Genomic DNA, 13,697 nt, shown 5'->3' on the forward strand with positions numbered 1-13,697 from the left:
AATTTTGGGTTAAAATCTGTTCATATTAATTCTCTAATTAGCATAATAATTAATATTTTTTTGGTTCTAATCACATTTCAATGAAACTCAGTACATTATGCAGACCTTATTAGTTTTACACTTAAATCTGTTCGTTACCTTATTTGCATAATTAATTTTCTGCGTTTCCATCAACATCTCAAGTTCAAGTAATTTTGAATTAATTTTTAATGTGTCTCCAATACTCTCAGCACACGGGAGTTCTTTCTAAGCTTTCTTTGATTTTCTATTTTAGACTTAAATTATATATTTTTAATGTGTATAGACTTGAGATGTTTTTGTGAAGCGCGATATAAATATTAAGTTTGATTTTCTAGTCAAACCGCAGAGCACAAGGTTATTTTTTCTTTCTGAAAATTCCTGTCTGGTTCTATACAATGCGACGTCCTTTATTGTATTGTTTCCATTGTTGAAATTATTTACATTAGGTCTGATGCCATTACTACCTTTCAATGCATGTCTGGTTTGCCATTCATATCAATATATGGCACTTTTACGAAATGCATCACACTAGACATTCAACGAATCACTGTAAAAAATGTTATACGGCATAGTCTGTATTTTTATTCAATATATTTGTTGATTGGATTATCACATACTCATTGCAACCTGTTGGTTTGTGGGGGGGGGGGGGGGGGTTACAGGTACTTCATATAGAAATAGAACATAATATGCAGTGAATATGAAATATGTATCCTTGAATTGATATGTGAACTTTACTCAAGGTCAATTTCAGCAATATTTATGAATGTGTAACGGCATAACGGTTATTTCGGTTTTTAACTCCGCTGTCGACTTTATCGAGCGGAGCTTATCATATGAGTGATTGTCCGTCGTCGTCTGTGTCAATGTTTTACTTTTTCGACTTCTTCTTGAAAACTACAAGCCTGAATGCTTTGATACTTGGTGTATATGTACCTTGGGTAGACCTCTCTCAGATTTGTTCATTTCATGATGATATCTTTAATTCTATAATTTTGATAAATATTTTTGTAATTTTTGGTAAAAAGTGATATTTTCGACTTCTTGTTAAAAACCGCAAGTCAAATTGATTTGATATTAAATATATAGGTACTACATGTGGACCTCTCTCACATTTGTTCATTTTGTAATGATATCTTCTGTTCTTTAATTGCCATGTACATTGCTAACAGCGGAGCTATCTCAGCCAACAGGCTGCTTGTTGTAATTTTTCGTAAAAAGTGATATTTTTGAATTCTTGTTGAAAACAGCAAGTCCCATTGCTTGATACTATACATATTGTTCATTTTCTAATGATATCTTCTGTTCTTTAATTGAAATGTGCATTGCTAACAGCGGAGCTATCTCAGCCGACAGGCTGCTTGTTGTTTTTAATAGCTCCGCTGTCGACTTTGTCGAGCGGAGCTTATCATATGAGTGATTGTCCGTCGTCTGTGTCAATGTTTTACTTTTTTGACTTCTTCTTGAAAACTACAAGCCTGAATGCTTTGATACTTGGTGTATATGTGCCTTGGGTAGACCTCTCTCAGATTTGTTCATTTCATGATGATATCTTCAATTCTCTAATTTTGGTGAATATTTTTGTCATTTTTAGTAAAAAGTGATATTTTCAACTTCTTGTTAAAAACCGCAAGTGCAATTGCTTTGATATTACATATATAGGTACTACATGTGGACCTCTCTCAGATTTGTTCATTTCATGATGATATCTTCAATTTTCTAATTTTGGTGAATATTTTTGTAATTTTTGGTAAAAAGTGATATTTTCGACTTCTTGTTGAAAAACGCAGGTCCAATTGCTTTGATATATTATACATGTGGACCTCTCTCAGATTTGTTCATTTCATGATGATATCTTCTGTTATTTAATTGCCATGTGCATTGCTAACAGCGGAGCTATCTCAGCCGACAGGCTGCTTGTTATCTATATTTTCCTGTATAGTTATTTTTAACATCTTTTAAGGAAACAAGATTTCTTTATGATTTCAAACAACCCAAATAATAAGATGACAGATTTTATGTTGAATGAGCTTTTTATAGATTTAATAGGGTCATGGACTCGCTGAGGTCAGTTTTATTTTGATTTTATAGGGATTTGAATAATAATATTGTTATGGTTTGTCCATGACATGCTATAACCATGGCGAGGTAACAGCTGGTGGACTGAACAGTTTGTTATGAGATCATATACGCCAGCTGAAGCTCATGTGACCATAACATCATGTGACCATAACATCATGTGACCATAACATCATGCCATACAACAAAGAGGATTTGATATTAGCTTAATTTCAGTCAGCAGTTGTGTGAAAATTCTTAGAAATTGCTGATACTTTGTGAACAGATTGCTCAGTACTATAGTGGTCATATGTGAGGGAGACAAAACTGTTGCGATTAACAAAAAAAATTTTTATTTTATCTTAGCATGTACAGACTTGTACATGAAACTATTTGGGGGGGGGGGGGGGGTAAAACACGAACTGTTCTATTTATTCTGTTTTTTTGAAGCACAATAACAATGGCCAGAGAACTAAATTTAAAAATTGATTGACCTTGTGATATATGGTAGTTTCAATAGCTCTGAGCAAATACATGGGCAATATTCTTGTGTGAGAATGTTTGCTTTGTGCCCACCCATATTCCTAATACTGTACTGATCAATTGAAGTCGAAGGAATATTGCTGCATCAAGATCTTCACTCTTATGTTTAAATTATTTCAAACAAACACCTGAAAATTACTAGAACACAAATATTTCTGACAGAAATGATTGAACAAATGTACTTATATCATACAAAGTATAATTTTAGGGCAAGTCTGTGTTGCAAATTTTTTCTTTGATGGTACTGTAAAGAGGTTAATTACTGTAGAATACTTTATTTTCGCTTGGAATTTATTTTCGCTATTTTCGCTGAAGGGATGATTCTGTGAAAATAAAATCCAGCGAATATACTTTTTTTCCTATATATTTCACATTAAACTCATCAGAAATCAGTGAAAATAAGTTCCATACAAAACGCCCAAAAAGCCTTTTCAGCAAAAATTAATTCCAGCGAAAATAAAGTATTCCACAGTATTCACTGGGTTTTAATTTTGCCTATTTCGCTGACTGGAAATGTGCCAAATTAAAACACTGTGATTACCGTATGTAAAATTTAACATAGAACACATTAGTGATAACACCTTGAATTTAAAACCCACTGAACATGCCTGAAATGGTAAATCAGAGAAATTTAAACCCAGTAAAAATTAGTCATTTTACAGTATGTACTGTACCACTTTGGCTCTCCAGTAATAGTGGATATAAACCCAAAATTACATTTGTTGTATGCTGAATCACAAAATTACTTATTTTGAAGATAGAAACATTTCTGCAATCTACATTAAACTCATGCAGTGACAATAAAGTGGACTATGAGATTTAAACTCTGTATAATGATGTGCATTGCCTGTCATTATTAATAAAAGAGCAGCAGCCGGCCTGTTACTACAGGATGACATCATTGTTACAATAAATCATATATGGTGTTAGTTTTTTATGGATATATTGAGTTAGAAAAATAGATTGTTAAAATTAATGCTTTGTCTGTTTAAAACTATGATGCAGTCTTACCTTCTTATAAATGATAGCGTGCTATTTTTATGGGGGGGGTAAGTTAGCAAAAATTAATTTATCGAAATACATTTTATGAAAATAGTCATTTTATTTTGTGTAATCATGAGCAGTTTTAAAATTAATAAAATAACATAAAAAGTGTTGCCCTAAAACTTCTGCTAGGAAAGTTGTGGCACTGAAGGAACAAAGCTCTAAAATTTGTGGCATAGACATTGATTATATACAATACGTATTGTTTCCTATTCATGTTTTGCATCTCAGTCTGCATAGACATCTGCTGAAACTTTGCATTTTGATCAAAATCAGAAGCCAAAAGCAATTTGTCTATTTTTGTACAAAATTATTGAAAAATAAAAATTCTGCAAGAAAATTTATGGTGCTGAAAGGTTAACAAAGTGTAGACATTAAATTATACAATATGTACTCCACTCTTTGCATGGTGCTTTGCATATGAATATTTACATAAATATCTTCTGGAACCTTGTTTTAAAGGTGTCTGTATATAAAGCGGTAGGGTACTACAATCTAGCTAGGAGCTAATGGAGAAAAGTCTGTTTCTATGACAACTAAGATTGTGTGATTTCTTTGCTCTGTGGGCCATTTTGTATTGGAGCCATGTCAGCCATTTTGTATTGGAGCCATGTCGGCCATTTTGTATTGAAAATATAAAAGTATACTACCAGGTATATTAAATCCTGGAGACTTTAATTTCAGATATGTGCACACAAAGAGTCTGATTTGTAAGACTTGACTTATTTATTGAAAAGTCTTACAAAAATATTTATCCTAGACTGGCTCCAGCCATATATATTGAAAATAAATGATTACAGACTCGCAGTCACAGAATAGCTTCAGTCATAACAGTTTATTAACCGAAATACTACATCAAGCAGACAGCTTCACCTGTACTGTTTTTTAGTTTAAAGATCGAGTAAGAACAATGAAAAAAAAAATCCATTTTCACTTTAAAATGTTAGTTACACCAAACAATTCTGGTCTTGTATGCATTTCATATGCATTGTATATATTTAATATAAATGGTTCTCTAGCAGATTTAATCAATCCAAGAGTTTCAGTCACCAATTTCATAAACATCTTAGCTTATTTGTTTTGTAATATAAAAACAAACTTCCTTCACAATAGCAAGTCGATCCTTATCAAGTTATCTCGGCATTGTTCATCACAATATTGATTTTCTAATCTTTGTAGGTCACTAAACATGGAACAAGAAGAAAAAGAAAAGAACCTGGAGAAAGAAAAAGAATCAAATTTACTGGCGTCTACAACAGGTGCAGCTACAACAGCCACTGCTGCAACGCCAACTACAAATGAAAATGGTGGGTACACTTATGACGATACTGGTATGTACACAACTTTATCACAGATAAGTGTTAGTATACGGCACATTTGAGCAAATGGTCAAAACAAAATCAGTTCTATGGTGTCAATATGTGCTTGCTATCAGTTCACTTCTCTGAAAACATTTGGTTAACTCTCCCTCAACCTTTCTTGGTTGTTGGTGCAAATTTGCATCAAAGTTCAATGCATTATGGGAGATGTTCAAATTTGCACTTCAGTAATTATGAAATGTTTTTTGTTGAAATCATGAACATTGTATTTGCTCTATTAGAAGTGCATTCCTAATGGAAGCATGCATAAAACAAAAAAATGCATTTACTGTATGCTGGATTATTAAATGTGACCATAGACATGCATGTCATTTAACAAATGTCTGCTGAAAGCTGACATATAGCCCAAGATGAATGGAGAAAGAACAGCATCAACACGCGTGTTAAAGGGAAGGAATCTTTACCTTCCCAAGCCACAGACAGCCATAGGGAGTCATTGTTTACAAATGTTATCGTCACTTAGGATAGCATGTGGTAACGCCTCAGTCTTGAGCAACCACAGACCACCAATAGAGCAGTGTTTTTCAATTTCATGAATGGACGACTGTCGTCATCAGATTTTGTCAACAAATGCTATTGTTTCAATGAATGTTCTTTTTAATTACAGGTGTACACAGTATAGACACAACCCAAGCTATGTTTTTGCCCATTGGGGCTTCAGTATCACTACTTGTAATGTTTTTCTTCTTTGATTCCATGCAAATGGTATTTGCTATATGCACAGCAGGTCAGTGACACTGAAATAACTGTAAAAATTATACATTTTTTGACTGGGTTTTAATTTTGCTATTTTCGTTAATCCGCTAACTTACTGTTTTACTAGGAAAAAAAAGAAATCCGAGAAATCAGTGAATTTAAAGCCCAGTGTGTGATCAATTATCAAAATAGTAAAATTAAATATCTATGATAATGTTCGAAACCTATTTTGTATTGACCTGCATCACCCGAAAGAATCAAGTCTTGATAGGTTAAATTTTCAAAATAACTGCCTATGCCTATTTGACAACAATCAATGTTTAATTAGTAAATACCCAACACTGGTTCATGAATGTGCTACATCGGTTTAGCATACATGTATCTGTAAGAAGTATGCATGCTTAGTACACAATCAAAATCACTTACTGTGCCAATAGCCAGTCCCGTGTAGCCTCATTTTTAAAGTCTGCTGATGCAATCAAGATGTTTCAAAAATTTAAATACAAGTACGAGCAGAAAATAATAATGAAGTTGATCACATTTATTTGCAGATTCTATCTGCATATTATGCAAATATAGTAGTTTCTGATTGGCCTAATCTAGTTGATCTAAAAATAGACTAGTTGCATGCGTATGTCATCAATTAGAAATTACATCAGTGCCAGTGAGGACTCTTCGCCGAGAACACAAGTAGTTTGTTTTCCCACTGATTGTTCTATTTCACAATTTTGCTCTCTTCAAAGTCTTGAATCTACACACAGCTTACTAGTAGCTATTAAGTTGTGTCTGAACACCACTCTAAATATTCTTATATTAATAATTATTATTTTTTCTCTTTCAGTTTTAGCAACCGTAGCTTTTGCATTTTTACTATTACCAATGTGTCAATATTTACTTCGATCGTGTTCATCAGTCACCAAGTAAGTACTAATATTTCACCAAAATATATGTGGGGGGAAAAAAAAATTGTAGTATTTGCAGAGACACAAGTACATAAACTGTATACACTGTATCAAGTAATGGACTAACAATTGATATACCGTACTTCCCCGAGTATAAGCCCAGGGGCCTGAACATGTAAAATCGGGAAAAAATAAGGGGTGGGCTTATACTAGAGGACCACCTCGGAAATGATTTTTATGCAATGAAATACATTTTTTACATGCATATTTCAATAAATGTTGTCAACGCCCCGTAAAAACACCCTGGGCCTATACTAGGGGATGCCCTCAACTCGTTCAATGTCCAAAAACAGAGGGGTGGGCTTATACTCGGGGAGGAGCTTATACTCAGAGGGGAGCTTATACTCAGAGGGGAGGAGCTTATACTCGGGGAGGAGCTTATACTCAGGGGAAGTACAGTATATTGTAGGGAATTATACTGCGAATTCTGAAGTCTTCATGAAATTCAAATTTGTCATGTTGGTATATTGTATCAACAAGAGACATCTAAATACATATAGACACTACATTTGCTTCTCATTGTTTCTATAATGTTTTTGTATATTCTTCCAATTTTTAGAATCTCGTTTGGTTGTTGTGGTAGATTTACTCCAGCCGAATTGATGTCCTTTGGTTTATCTGTTGGTTTAGTTCTTGTGTGGATCATGACTGGTCATTGGCTACTCATGGATGGTAAGTAAATTCATTTAACTTAATGATTTGATGATTATGACAGTTTATTGCCTTGTACCTCATGTGTATGCTATTTTGGCTTTAAAGTGGGAAGTGGTCACCTTTGCATGCGGCAAACATTCATAGTGCTGTTTACAAACCAGCATCTACCAATGAACTATACATTGTTATCATTGATTAGGACTTGATACCTGCGTGTGCACATGCGACACCCATCATTAAGACAATCAAGAATTTTGAAAAAATTTAAATAAGAATTGTAAGATGCGATTTCTGGAAATACTAATGCAACATGGCTATGTGAAAGAACTGATTATTGTTAATGTTCGACAGTTTTAGCTAGTGTTCTTAATTATTTACAAGGCATGTTTTACATGTGGTTGGCATTTTTGAATATGGTAATGATCCCAGTCATTTCTGTTGATAAAGTTGAACTCGTTTAACCATACATCGATATCGAAGTTGCGAGCAACAGCAACTTAATTTTCAGTCTAGTCCATAGCCTTAAATTTGTGTACAAATTGTCCGTTATTGGCTTGCCTCTTATATCATTAACATGGCTTCACCACTTTTATATATACTTTTACACTGCAAATGTATCCAGAACAACCCCCCCCCCCCCAAAAAAAAAAAAATCCTCATTGGGAATAGCCAGAGTAGAACTTGAATGTACATGTAAATAAACTGAGCATGTACATGTAATATAATTTGCTGAGTATATGAATTTTTTTTCTTGTTTTACAGCTCTAGCCATGGGTCTGTGCGTGACAATGATAGCTTTTGTACGTCTACCAAGTTTGAAAGTTTCTACTCTGCTATTGGCTGGTTTATTGATCTATGATGTTTTCTGGGTCTTCTTTTCCACTTATATATTTAATGCTAATGTGATGGTTAAGGTAGCAACAAGACCAGCTGATAATCCAGTATGTATTATGGTGTACCTAAGGGGGCTGAAGTGTAATGTTATTTGTAGACTGTTGATCATTCAGAATGTATTACTGTGAACTTAGGGGGCCCTTTGCATCTTTAACCTCTCCTCTATGAATATATCTCTGCCTCCATGCAATCTTATGCTCTTCGATGAATGGTCAATGCATCACTGTGATCCACAAAAAGATTGCCATGCTAGTGTCTGATGTTTGTAAATTCTGCCTTTTAAAGGGCGAAGCCACAAAATGGCTGAGTGTGGTAGCAGAGATACCCTGGGAATTCTTGCTGAAAATTCCGAATATATACATAGGGAGTTATTTATTATCAATTTGATAGACAATTTTCTGCATCTTGTGAAATCTTGGGTGATTCAGCAAATTAGTACATGACAGGTCATATTGCTAGTTCCAGGAAAGTACAAATGTTGAAGAACATATCAGCTGTTTGGCAATTTACAATGCATATTAAACAATGTGCCACAATAACAAAGTAATGTTTTTATTAAAAAAGCTTTCCAAAACACCAATCTCAAATTGTGTATTCAGTGTGGAAATCATAAATTAATATTTTCGGCTGTAATTTGAAAACCATAGTCTTCTGAAAAACAATAAGAAAGAATTGTGACAATGGATTCATCAAGGGTCTTCATGGACATAAAACTAACATGTTTGATTTTCTTGTTTTTAATCAGTGCTTCTCCTTTCTTTAATAGGTTGGGATGGTTGCTAGGAAACTCAACTTCCCCGGTGTAGCTAGGGATGCACCACAACTCTCATTACCAGGAAAATTAGTTTTCCCCAGGTATGTTTCCATAGTAACATTTCTCTTTTATTAAAAATTATAGGTTTTTAGTGTAATTTGTACGACTTCTGAATAGCCATTTGTGCATGAGGTTTGCGTTTTCCTCTTCCTGGTGAGGTAGTCACGGCGGGATATCATTTAATTCTTTGATTTCCCATTGTCACCATTTGGCAACATCTACACAATGATTTTGTATTATTATACTCTGCACCTCCCCACATGAAATGTTGATTAAAATTGACGAACCTTTTGATCAAAAATAAAAAGCAATATCTAAAATGGTCCAACATGTGATGAAATTTACTGAAAATATTTAGAATTTTGAGGGAGGGGAAAATATCTGGCACTCGAAGGGTTAATGTCATTAGTGCAGTGTGTCAAATGTGTAACTGAATCAGCCACAATGAAGGAGCTCATTTGTGATAGGCATTGTCAGCTTTCTACGGTGACATTCGATCATTGGTGTGCTTGATTAAATTGCACATTTCAAATATGCGATGTGGAGCTGTTAATAGGTGGATGTGAATTCTATTTTTAGTAAGCATTTCATATAAGCATTTTAAATACTGTTGCATAATTTGTCAGGCTTGATCAGAGCTCAATGCTTTTAGTCAAGATTCATAGTGCATGTATTAAATTTGAAATGAATTATGCTTGAATGTATGTAAACAATACATCTGTCATCAATTGCACCCTCTAGTGACACAGTGCCTATGATGTCAAAAAGATAGTTGTTGAAGGCAATAACATTCAAGCTCGACAATTTCTGCTTTGTGACAATTTCTCAATGCAAACAATTAACAATCCTAATAGGCTGAAGTGCCAACAATCTGATAGAATTTTTTTTTTTTTTTTTTGATGTACCAGTATAGCTACATCTTGAATTAGCGAAGTCACACTTTAGCTAAATTCAGAAATATGATGATTACCCTATTTGCTTTATTAAAAGTGCAACTTCCATTAAATTATACATAAACTTTAAATTGTATTTAATGTTACATGTATAAAATAAAACTTTTTTTTATGACCACTATTTTTATGTACTTTTTTTCAATATTTGTGGAAATGAACTGTAATTTTGGAGCCAACAAGCAAAATTTAAGTCAGTTATCAGTTTTTACTAAAAATTTGACTATTTTTGTCCAAATCTTCTGAAGAAAAGTGCAGACTATAAACATGACTATTTTGTGAAATTGTGATGAAAAGAGAGAACTGGTGATGAAAAAGTTAGGCGCATGCACAACTGAAAGAGCAAATGTGTAAACACTTATTTGGTTGTAATTATGTATGTAATTATTCTGCAGTACTTGTAACAAACTAAACTAAACTAAACTAAACTAAACTACAGTAAACTTTAATCTTTTCACCACCAGACTTTCCCACCCAAATTTTTCTACACTTTTTTTCTTATTTTTTTCAATATTTCAGGAAATGAACCCTAATTTTTGAGCCAACTGACAAAATTTGAGTCAATTTTCAGTTTCAACTCAAAAGATTTGGTTATTATTGTCCCAATCTTTCGAAAGAAAGTGCAGACTATAAACGGGGACTATTTTGTGAATTTGTGATGAAAAGCTGGAACTGGTGGTGAAAAGGGTAATGCTTCTATCAACCCTGTAGACTAAATCTTGTATTCTGTTTTTCAGCATGCATGAATCAGGACATTTTTCCATGCTAGGACTTGGTGATATCGTGATGCCTGGTTTACTTCTATGTTTTGTTATGCGATATGATAATTATAAAAGGCAAGCTAGCAACAATGAGAACAACGCTTACCCTGTCCAGAACGTGACTAGTTTGTCTCAAAGATTGACCTACTTTCATTGTTCACTCATTGGTTATTTCCTCGGTAAGTAAATCTCTAATCAACTTTCATCTCTCTGGAATGAAATGGAATGTCTGTCTTTAAAGTTTTAGAAGTCAACAACAAAATCAGGAATCTGAAGTAAAACTATCCTGTGTATTTTATGTTAAATATTCATGCTATCGGGTTCAAGGCTTTTGGGGAATTGATATTACACATGTATCGATTTTTGACAACTTTTTGTAAATGTTACAGAAAGCAATCCCAGAAAAATAAAATCCCCAAGGCCCAAATTGTTTTTGTCACTAAATAAGTGTTTTTCCTGGCCTAATATAGGTTGGAGAGATCAAAAAAATAAGTAGATTGACAACAATTAATAATACAACTTCAGTTGATTGATTTAACAACTTAAAAGCTGGGAAACACACAAAATGCTTAGACTTGTTTTAATCAGATTGGGTAAATCTACTTACAAATTTGGATAAAAAATATTGAATATCAGTAGGAAAAAAAACATGACAAAATTTGTAAAGAAAAGGAATGTTTGATAATAAATTTGTTGAAGTTAACTTTCAGTTATCATATTTACAGGTTTATTAACAGCTACAATATCATCAGAAGTGTACAAAGCTGCCCAACCTGCACTGCTGTATTTAGTACCATTTACACTGCTGCCGCTTTTAGTGATGGCATATCTCAAGGTAAGAGCCTGATTCCAAGCTTGGTGTGTGATGTGTTGACTCGGAAACACAAAAAAAAAAATCTGACGCCAAGGGCACTACTTTTTACATATCAATACGATCAAGTGATCAGGTTGCTTTTAACACATTTACAAAAGTTTGTACTCTGACACTTGAAATAAAGTAGTTTGAATAAAAATTACGTACTTAAATACCGAAATTGTTGGATTCATTGAAGGTATTGTGATTAAATTAATATTTCATAATTTTATTGTTTCAGGGTGACCTACGAAGAATGTGGCATGAACCATTCATCAAGGCACCTGTTCCAAAATACATGGATGTATGACAGATCAAGTTGCACAACGTGTGATATCCGGCCCTACCAATTCAAATGTATCCAGTACTAAGGAGAAATACACATCGCATTTTGATCCACATCAATTCCGGATTCATGTGCACAAAAAGTGGTCTCTGAACACTTACGAGTGTCGGCAACAATTGTGCCCACAACGAACAAATTACAAGTTTGTGGTTTGGTACTTGTTAGCTGATCAGATAGGGAACGTGTTGAGCATTTGAAGAGCACTATATCTTATCCCCCACCGGAGACCAATGAGTCATCGCTGCTGTCATCGTTTTTGTCGTGCAACATTTCTTTTTTGGATCATGAACTGCTTGTGTATACATTAACACATTTTTATATTAGAACAAAAAAATCATGGGAAAGAAGAAAAAAAAAATAGTTTGTGGACTTGGGAAGCTGGTATACATTAAAAAAAAAGACAAGATGTACATAATGAGATGGTGCTAAACAAGAAATGTACACTTGGAAACTGAGTTTGTAATCTTTGCATATCTCCGCCATCACAAAGCTTTGCACTCAAATATTTTGTGTACATTTAAAAGTAGACTCTACCTTTGATATGGTCATATTAAGATTCTTGCACAAAATATAGAGCAATACCACCATGGATTGTGAGGATTATTACTCAGATTTGAAAGTCAAGTAATTATAATTAATTCTGATTTGTATTGTCATTTAGTACTACACTGGGTGATCTATGTTGAGAGATCACTGAAATTTTTTTGGCCGGCCGCTTTACAACTTTAATTGTCATTGTCGTCATTTTTTTTTTAATTTTATTGTTGACTTTCGAGTGTAGTGTTCAAAATTTCAGTGGTTTGCCAATGGTTAATAGGTTACAGCTGAAAAAAATTGCCTGCACTGGTGTGTAACTTGTAACTGTTCACTTTTTTTAAAAAACACCCTGACTGGTTGGAGGCTGGCTAATTTTAAAATAGCACCATGTCAAACCATTCGCCAATTGTATATTGCTGAATGTACATTTCACTCTGTATGTTGTCAGGACACAAAATTGTCATTATATATAATCAAGCTTCAAATTATACACACAAAAAAAAGATTTTTTGTAAACTATTTTATCAAGATAGGTCATCAGTATATAATTTTCTGACGCCCATTCCCAAAATGCTAGTCATCATGTCTTTAAGTTGAACCCTCCTGCACTGTTATAATTGTTACAAGAAAATAATGTGCAATACTAGGTTTTGTCTCCCACTGTGCCGTAGCGAGGCAGCTTTGTTTACTAGTGAAGTAATTCCTCTGCTTACTTGCATTTTAATGAATCATCCTATCTTTTTTAATATTTAGTCTTTGGCTTAATAATTCTGTGAAAAATTATTTGTATTGTTGTAGATAAGCTTGAGATTATTGGTGGTGGGTATGTACGTCCCTCGTAGAATTGGTATTTGTGCATTCTTTGTGTGCTGAATCACGAGAGCTCCACTGCTTTATATGTAACGGGGAGCAAAAGAACAATGGCCGTGTACAGTAGTTGTGAAATGTTTACATTGACATTTGTTTATATATACACGCATTTCCTTCAATCATGCTGAATAATATGGTGGTTCTCGGCATGATCTACTTGAGAGATTGGGAAAAAAAGTGTTTAGGAATTAAATGCTTGCATTTCAGCTAACATGCACTGTATATGCACTTTGATTACAAGAATTATATGTGGTTTTTGGAATGCAAGAAAATTGATAATTCACGAGTTGAATTTTTCCTCCGTTTTCCATGATC

At 33.7% G+C, this 13,697-nt stretch overlaps 1 protein-coding gene across 2 annotated transcripts in view; it reads left to right on the plus strand.

Annotated features, from left to right (window-relative positions):
* LOC100368685 (signal peptide peptidase-like 3) overlaps nt 1-12,426 on the plus strand; it is a 29,977-nt gene extending 17,551 nt beyond the window's left edge. The window contains exons 3-11 of one of the 2 annotated variants that reach the window (XM_085491079.1): nt 4,846-4,997; nt 5,653-5,772; nt 6,583-6,661; nt 7,263-7,375; nt 8,120-8,298; nt 9,018-9,106; nt 10,753-10,955; nt 11,502-11,611; nt 11,871-12,426. In XM_085491079.1, coding sequence (XP_085347205.1) covers nt 4,846-4,997; nt 5,653-5,772; nt 6,583-6,661; nt 7,263-7,375; nt 8,120-8,298; nt 9,018-9,106; nt 10,753-10,955; nt 11,502-11,611; nt 11,871-11,939 — 1,114 coding nt within the window. In that variant the 3' untranslated portion in view covers nt 11,940-12,426. The remainder of the gene's footprint in view (nt 1-4,845; nt 4,998-5,652; nt 5,773-6,582; nt 6,662-7,262; nt 7,376-8,119; nt 8,299-9,017; nt 9,107-10,752; nt 10,956-11,501; nt 11,612-11,870) is intronic. The other variant, XM_085491080.1, reaches the window with a different exon arrangement.
* Nucleotides 12,427-13,697: the final 1,271 nt, after the last annotated feature.

This window comes from Saccoglossus kowalevskii, chromosome 16 (genome assembly GCF_978046115.1).
Source record: "Saccoglossus kowalevskii chromosome 16, keSacKowa6.1, whole genome shotgun sequence".
Classification (NCBI taxonomy): domain Eukaryota; kingdom Metazoa; phylum Hemichordata; class Enteropneusta; family Harrimaniidae; genus Saccoglossus; species Saccoglossus kowalevskii.